This window comes from Gavialis gangeticus, unplaced genomic scaffold, assembly GCF_001723915.1.
Source record: "Gavialis gangeticus isolate Ggan-Ray unplaced genomic scaffold, GavGan_comp1, whole genome shotgun sequence".
Classification (NCBI taxonomy): Eukaryota; Metazoa; Chordata; order Crocodylia; family Gavialidae; genus Gavialis; species Gavialis gangeticus.
Window position 1 is genome coordinate 54736111 of NW_017728994.1, and position 8598 is coordinate 54744708.

Consider the following 8598-nt stretch of genomic DNA (forward strand, 5'->3'; position numbering starts at 1 on the left):
AGGGAATAGTGTCTCATGGCCTGGGAAGGGCTGGTATTAGTGCTAGTAATGCTCCTTGATGTATTGAGAAGGGGTAGAAAAAAATGGATGATTTTTGTAATAAAACGTTGAAATTTGCAGATGAAACTACTTTGGAAGGTTTTTGTGTTTTTAAAAAAAAAAAAAAAAAAGAGAAGCCATACCAAGAGAACTAGAGATACTAGAAATAATGGCAGAATAGTTGTTTGTATTTGACTGGGTGAAGGAGGGAGGAAGGGAATTCTATTTTGAAAAAGTGCAAATGAATAAGTTTGGGGGCATAATAATTAAAAACTATTTTCAATGGAAGAAAAAACCCCAGAAAGCAATTATACTGGAAGGTGTTTTGTGGTAATAATAGACAACAGTTTAGATGTGAGTTTGTAGAGTAATAGGTTACCCTGACTAAAGAGCGATCAAGATTTGGGAGTGAGCTGTAAAAACTTTAAAAACATCTAACAGGTACAAAAACAGGCAGACGCACGTTATTTAGTATTGTAATCGGGTATATGCATAATCCGAAGCCATTCTGTCTTGACTTTTGTGTTTACATTTGCTAACATAACATTGCATTACCTTTTGCATTTACTGTCCATTTGGAAGAAAGTTGCAATTAATGACTTTATCTTTCTGTAAGGGGTACTTTTGGTTCCAGGCCTTTGTTTTCAGAAAGTTTTTTGTCCTCCCCCCGCCCCCCCATGCTATTCACATTAGAAAGCAGAGAGAGTACAGCTAAATGTTAGACATTTTTGTGAATACAAATGTCCCTTTGCATTAGAAATCTGTCTCTGTTGCTCGTAATGTGCACACAGAAACAATGAGTTACAAATCTCTCACAGGTCACCTGTTTTCTTTCCTAACTACGGTACACACAATCTAGTAGGTTGTTTTTACATCAGCCATCTTGGTGACACATGGTCCACTGGTCATGAGTTTGAGATAGAAGTTGTTTTGTTGGCAGTAGTTGCATTTTTCACCAACAACCTAATACAACGTGAGTATCCTCCTGGGGGTTAAGCCGACCTTCCTCCTTGCCTTCACCCCATAATGAAACTAAAATTGTCTTTGATGATGATTATTGAAAAGAAGATTTGTAGGCCTATGACTTCTGCCTACAGTGTGCAATATCTCTGCGTTAATTTTACCTGATGGTTTGATTTGTTGAGAGGTATTTATGTTTGTAGAATGGCAGGGTACACTTTATAGGCTATAAATTTTGACTTCTGTAGTTTGTCTGCAGTAGTCTGGGGGAGGGGATTTGGAGCGGTTCAGACATTGATTTTTTTTTCCCCCCCAGGTAAACAGTTTTCTTGAATTGATTCTTTCATGCACATTGACAGTTTTTAGGGGTGCTTCTCTCAAAGCAATTTATTCTTTGCGTAAAAAATATAATCGTTAAAGTTTTACCTCTCCTTTGAAAACAATTGAAAGTCAGTCTTGTATTGTGTTTTAATTTAGTAATGTCTGATCTGTTCCTTGTCATCTTAGACAACACTGGTGAAAAGTTAGCTCTCTAGAATTAATAGAAAACACTTTTGCACTGAAATCCAGAGTAGTTACTTTTCTTAAGTTAGTTAACATACACATGAATAAGTTCAATTCCTTCCCTTAACTGGACTAGATTTGGGGGAGGTTAGGAAGATCTGTTTACTATCCTGAAATGGAGCGCGCTTATAAGATTTTTCACATGATTTTATTTTGGTTTAATTACCCAGTTTACAAAAAAATCCACACAAAGCATTCTTAAATACATTTGAGCTGAAAACTGTTGTGGCTCAGACAAAGGGAATAGTGGTACTGAAGTAGACTATTTGTCTGAAATGTATATAGCTTTAGGGATTTATAGACTAGCTTGATTAGTAATTGGGAGAAAAACTGTTCCTTAGTTTAGTTACCAAAAAATGCAGTACTTTGTATCAATTATTTGGCCGACTGCTGAAGTACATTGGAATGAGAGGCACTGGCTAATCTTTGCCCTTACTAACGTGAATACTGCAGAATGCAGATGAGTAATTAAAGTATAGAATGTGGAAAATTAGGCCAAAATTGAATGGAAATGAATAAGCATGCATTCTGTTGTACAGATGTTGGAAACAGATTATTTTGGACCCCACTCTCTATCTACATCTTATTTGGTTACTATGTAAAATCAGTCATATGCCATGTAGATTGTTTCTCTTCTCATTGCTTTTTCCTTCTTTATGTTGTGATGTAGCTGTATAGGTAGTAATTTAGCAAGAATATCCTGTCTGCCAGGTGTGGGAACTAGCTGATTGTATTGTAATACCAGATCATTACTTAATTCATATGCAACATAACCTAGCACATGGAAAGCATTATAAATCTATTTACAGTGTGGCTGGTCTGATGATAACATTGTATTAAATTCCCAGGTGAGGCAATTTAAGCAATTGCTTTGCCATGTGTAGGCCATGGAAATTAACTTCTCGTATGCTTTAGTAATAGACTAACTTCATTGTTATTCTCAGATTAGTCATATAGCTGGATTCTTACAGTCTGGTTACATGTACCTTACTTCACATATAAAACCATACAGGGAGGGAGTGGTTCTGCAGATCACAGTTCTTAATTTAGTTTAAGTTGAGTTAATTCATTTCAATTCTAATTTAGCTGTGACTACCCACGAACACATTCAGTTCTGTTGGGAAATGTTAAGACTTGGGTCAAGTAGACAGATTGTTTAAAGCCAAATTGCCAGACAGAACTGAGCAAGTGTATCTGTTTGAACAGGGCTTTAAGAAAATCACCTAATCAGTATGCAAAAATCCTGCTCGTAAACCAAGGGAGATCTGCCTGGAATCAAAAATTCTTCCTTGGCATAAGGTCTCGATTTTGTAGTACATTTAAAGCAGCTGCTGAAACTTTCTCTGTCCTTATGTTCTTGTGGAAAGTAGCTTAACCTTTTTGCCAATTTGGTTGCTTGTGTACATAGTCCTATGCATGATTTTGAGTGTAAACATGTATGGGGAGTTACTCAAGAGTGTTAAACACTCTTGTGTGCACAGACCTTGCACATAGACATATACTGCAAAATACAAGAAAAACTTCTGCCGTATTTGACAAACCTTTGCAGAGGAAAACTACACAGAAGCTCTTAAACCCATATTGAGCTGCCCAGAAAATGCATTGGATTACAAACTCTGTAAAGCTTCTGTCTTTTCTAGAAACATACATATAAAGTACCAGTAGACAGTGGTAACTGACAACTAAGACTAAAAATGTTGACAATTTCTTGATTTGCCTGGTTAGCTTATGTATAGAAGTCATTAACTATTTATAAAATGCATTATGAATTGGATTCCTTCAAACTGTAGCAGTGTGTGTGACATTTCCAGCTCAAACTATCATGCTTGCATTTGGCTAAAGTACATATTTATATCCAGATAATAGTTATGAAGTAGAATAAATCGTAAAACACATTTATAATTGTCACATTCAGAAGAGCTGTTTTGTTATCATTAATTTTGATTAGCCACATGTAAAAGTCTTAGCAATATTACTTCAATTATTATTTTTTATTCAAGAAGTGAATGTATTGATATTTTGGACAAATCCTAATAGGACAAATGAACGCTTTAGTTCAAAGGCCTTTCCTTTTATATTATTGATTCATTTGGTGGTGTAACTATGATCAAAAGTAGTATCAAATTATTTATTGATTATGGCAGAGAGTTACACCTAATTGTAGTCAAAGGGTTATTTCTTTCAATGCAACTGCTGCTTTTTCAAATCATGACAGACCGTTGCAATAATAGTAGGTGATCCAAACATAGTTATTAACTACACTAGAAAAGATGAGAAGGGCATTTATACTGTCTTTTAAAAATTAGAATTATTGTTAATAGTGCATTTTTGTTGTAGAATACTTTTTTAAAAGAATTATAGAATACTTTTTTCCACTTAGAGTTCCTTAAAACTTCAGTCATTCTGATGAATAAGTAACCAAGGACCGTCTGAATCGCTCCTTTATAATTAGCCAAGTTGCATAGGGGGTGGAAAGCTCCGTGAAGTGTTGTTTACCATCTCAATATAATAATGGCATATATAGTTAACATTACCAAAATCTGTGAGGCTAAGCTATTATGTGAAGTGTGAAGTACAGTTAAACTGCTGGACCTCAGATGTGGAGATTGGATCTTAACCAAAAAAGATTAGATATTAATCGACCCATATTTGTAATTTCCTTCCTTGTTTGATGTATATCAAATAAAAAATAGGAAAATAATATAATTGAGCAATCTATGCCAATTTGTTGGCTTTTGGGTGAAAAAAGAGAAAAACAAAACCCATCTCCATATGATATTCTTGCACACTGTGGAGTGTTTTAGTCCCCCATAGTGATGAAATGAATAATTTAAACAGGCAGCTCTGATACCACTGCCTGTTTAAAGGTTCTCATTTCCTTTAATGCTGTAGACTACTTTTGCTTGGTTAGTATGAAACTGCTGCGGCTGAGATCTCCAAATGGGGAAAAAGAGATTTGGCACAATTCAGTTCTTGTAGTAGGTCCATGGTATGCTTTATTCTTGCTATGTACAGCTGTAGCGATAGTGTATCATCTGGTGCTGAATACTAGCAGTTGCATCACAAATTGGTAAGCATTACACTGATGATGAGCGTGAGAGGGCAAGCTTAAATCACAGGGGATAAACAGCAAAGCTGTCTTGCAGGTGAGCTGGGTGGTGCCATGGCTTAAACCATTGCTAGTTTCCCTTCCCAGTGGCAACACTTCCACACCTTTATTTGGTCACAGAAGCTGTGAGTTTCCATGGGCTCAGTATAATTGCTAGTGGATGGTCATCTGCATCCCAAAGTGAGGCACATTTTTGACACAGTTGACAGACCGATAGGAAAGGGTTTGGGCTAAGCGATCACTACAGGTCAAAACGGGAGTGCTTTGTTAAAGCTGGGCAGGGAGTTCAACTGTAGAAGCATTTGTACACGTTTGTGCCGCAGCGCCATGCGCTCTTAAAAGTACCCTGTGCTGCAGCGCATGCATTTGTATGAACAGGGAAATGCGCATCAGCACTGAGAAAATGGCAGCGGTGCGCTTTTGAACTAAAACGCGTCAAAGGTGTGTTAGTTCAAAAGTGCACCACTGCCATTTTCTGTGCACCGACACGCATTTCGCCACTTACACAACGGCATGTGACGCAACTGGGTGCGTGTCAGCTCACGTGCAGAGCAGACTTGATTAAGCGAGTCTGCTCCGACGTGCCAGTTCCGGCGTGTCACAGCATGAAAGTAAATGTGTATAAATGCCCCCTGATTCTAGCTGCTCTTGTTTCTTCCTCTCATGAACTTTGACACCAGTCATATTCACATTCATTTCATAAAGAAAATAAGCAACTGTAAAACAAAGGTGAAAATCCTCTTTCTTTCACTGGTAGATACAGAAAAGTTAAGCAGGAACAAAGAAAAGCAATTTTATCAGTCGTTGGGGGGAAAAAAAAGTTGAAGGCTTTCCTTTAACTTGCTCCACAAAATTCACCACTCCACCTTGGTGCTTCAGAGACCCTGAAACAGACATCTGATCAGTTGTTTGCAGTTGGTTGTAACGTTCTCCAGAATGCTGCTTTTCAATAAGGTTGGATATTTAATGAACTATTCTGGAATTTGAAAATTGTATACATGATAACACATTCTCTCATAACAATCCTTCATCAGGCTTTCAGGTACAGTAACATCTCTGTTATCCGGTACTTCGCCAACCGGAATACCTCGTTAACCGGAATTTTGGCGCCGTGCCACTTTGCCTCCTGCTGCGCCGCTGAAAGCGGCAGGACGCACATGGCCGTGCTGCACCGTGCCGCTTTGCCTCCTGTTGCGCAGCGGGCGGGAGGGGAAGCTCACACTGCCCCCCTCCCACCCTCCACTGCTCTACGTCCAGCCGGAAACCTGGTGCCTTAGGTAACCAGCACTTTTAGCTTACTGGCCCCCCCTCGTTCCCTGCTTGTGCTGGATAACAGGGATTTTCCTGTATTTCTAAGTTCTGCTGTATTTATAGGCAAGCAGAGTAAACTCATCTTTCCCCTATATCATAGTTTTCTTTCTCGTCTTCATTTTCTTTTGGTCCTTTCCCTGTAGGCCTTTACAACCCTGGCAGCAAAAGAAAGACTTGCTCATTTTGTCCGTATCGTTTTCAATCCGTGTTGTCAAATGTACGCTGGTAAAAAGTCATTTATTTTGAGATGAGAAAATCCAGTCCTCCCTCCCTGTTTAGTGACATCATTACTGTTGTTTCAAGAGTTCCCATTCTAGATAATAATAATAAAAAAAAGATGTCTTCAGATAAGAGCTTTTCTGCCTATGTTCGTACATTTGCAATGGTTCTGCGACAGTCACTTTAATATTTTTTTTTTACGTTTGCTAGTCATCCAGAGAGCGCGTACATATTAATATCCCTTTGCTTGTCTAGGCTAGGCTTGTTGACAAAACTTCAGAATGTGACTTTTCAAAATCCCACCAAGTGTGTTGAGGTTTCCCCATTAATATTTATAGAAATCTGCAGCTGAAGAACTTTTCAATAACTTTACTTGTAGATTTTATCAAATAGGTATCCATTAGGGGGCTCTCGAGGTTTAAGATGATCAGCCTTGATACCAATGGCTTTGGAGCTTTACTTCCTAACCCTTTTTTCTTTTTGTTTTACAGAAAAGGTCACGGATCGCCTACAGTGACGAGGTGCGGAATGAGCTCCTAGGGGATGATGGGAATTCCTCAGAGAACCAGGTAGGATGCTAATCAAGAAGCCCTAGTGGGTGGCTGGAGGGTGAAGGAGGTCACTGGCACACTGGGCTTCTCAAGCTGCTCCTTAACAGCATTAGCAACAACTCATGTGGAAGTGATACTGTTTAATGCAAAGCTGGGGTCTTAATCAACTTCAAAATGTTTCTTGGAGATCTTACATTTAACCCTTTACCTTGTGATCACTGTCTGCTATCTTTAAAAAAATCTTTTCTTCTCTTTTCTTTATTATTTAGTACTTAAGGAATAACTTGAAACGCACTGTTTGCCGACAAAGCCAAGGTCTTCACCTCCAACACATGTAAAAGGAATTAAAAAAGTACATAATGCAGCTTTGATAATAATGCAGTATAATTAAATCAACACTGGCAGGCAAAACAAATGAAAGTGAGCTCTCAGATTGAGACAGTACCCCACTCGGTTTCCTTGCATGCCCTCCTTTCATAACCAGGTTTTTTTCCCCTTGTCCAAAATATACAACTTGCATTGATAAAAGTAGTTCTAACACCCCCCCCCCTTAATAATATTATATGTCCCTTCTTTATGGAGGGAGACTTAATAGCTCTAAGCCTTTCATGAGTTTTTTATCATGGTTATGTGACACAGGACATGGTATTAAAGATTTTTGTTAACCATTGAAAATTGTAAAGGAAACACTATATACAGGGGAGGTTTATCCCACCTGTTAATATTTTATCTGGTGTTGAAAACTTGTTTTACAGGTCCTTTCGGAAAACACAATTCTCTTTTTAAAACCAATTCCCCTTTCTTAATCCACACCACAATTAAAGTTGTGGCCTTTGTCAGTTAGAAGTTCAGGTTTTCTTGAATGGAATACTCTTTTCTGAGATGATGCAACTCAAATACCTTTAATTTTATAAGCGAAGCTTTGCAATTGATTTTTTTTGACAATGGCCAGATTCTGACTTTTTTTTTTTTTTTCCCTGTTCTGACTTAAAAATGAGTTTGCCCTGAGTACAGGTTAGTGACAACTAAGTAAAGACCTTGTGACTTATCCTTAAATGTGCAGAGTACGGAGTTAGAAAAAAACCCCCGTGTGCTATGTCTAGTATTTGAAGAAATATGTTAAACAGCCACATTTTAATTAACATAACTGTGATACATATTTTAATAACATCATACATTATATACAAGACAATATGATTCTACACTGTTAATATGGAATTGCATACTTCTATAGTCTAACAGTGTTAGATCTCTATTCAGAGTGGTAGACATACAAGCTTAGTTCTTATATTTATTTATTATAGCAGGGGATTTTCCTGGGCTTGAACAAACTGCAAACTCCCTCTAATTTCCCTCTGATGCTAGCATTATGAAGATGATCATTTTGTTTTAGAGAAATAATTTTCACAATTTGGGTATCGTCAACAAGGGTTCAACCATATAAAAAGATGTTAAGATACAATTTTGGTTTTATATCTTTAACAGCACTACTATTTTCATATTTCAAGAGAAATTTGAGTGAGATCAGACATAAAAGGGCAATTGTGATAAGAAGTTGCACTTATAACAGAATATGTAATGTGGGAGAACAAGATAAATTTTTTTCCCCGCTTTTTAAGGAATAGCTGAATAACTGATTCTTATATGAACCTTCTGCAAGTTGTGATCTCTTTTCTTAACTCTTGAGGGGTGGAGGATGGACTTACCTCAAAGAATTGTATAATGTTTTAAACTTGAAATTATTTATCAACAATTTTTTTACTTATAAAAGACCACTTTATATCTAGGATAAAGTACAGAGGGACAAGTGATTTTGTTGATGCTCCTCAGAAATCAGACTCTTCT

General features: G+C 37.4%; 1 protein-coding gene across 5 annotated transcripts in view; it reads left to right on the forward strand.

The window, feature by feature from the left end:
- VTI1A (vesicle transport through interaction with t-SNAREs 1A) overlaps positions 1-8598 on the forward strand; it is a 502745-nt gene that overhangs the window by 137481 nt on the left and 356666 nt on the right. For all 5 annotated transcript variants that reach the window (XM_019502808.1, XM_019502807.1, XM_019502805.1 and 2 more), the window contains exon 4: positions 6694-6771. In XM_019502808.1, the coding sequence (XP_019358353.1) occupies positions 6694-6771 (78 nt within the window). The remainder of the gene's footprint in view (positions 1-6693; positions 6772-8598) is intronic.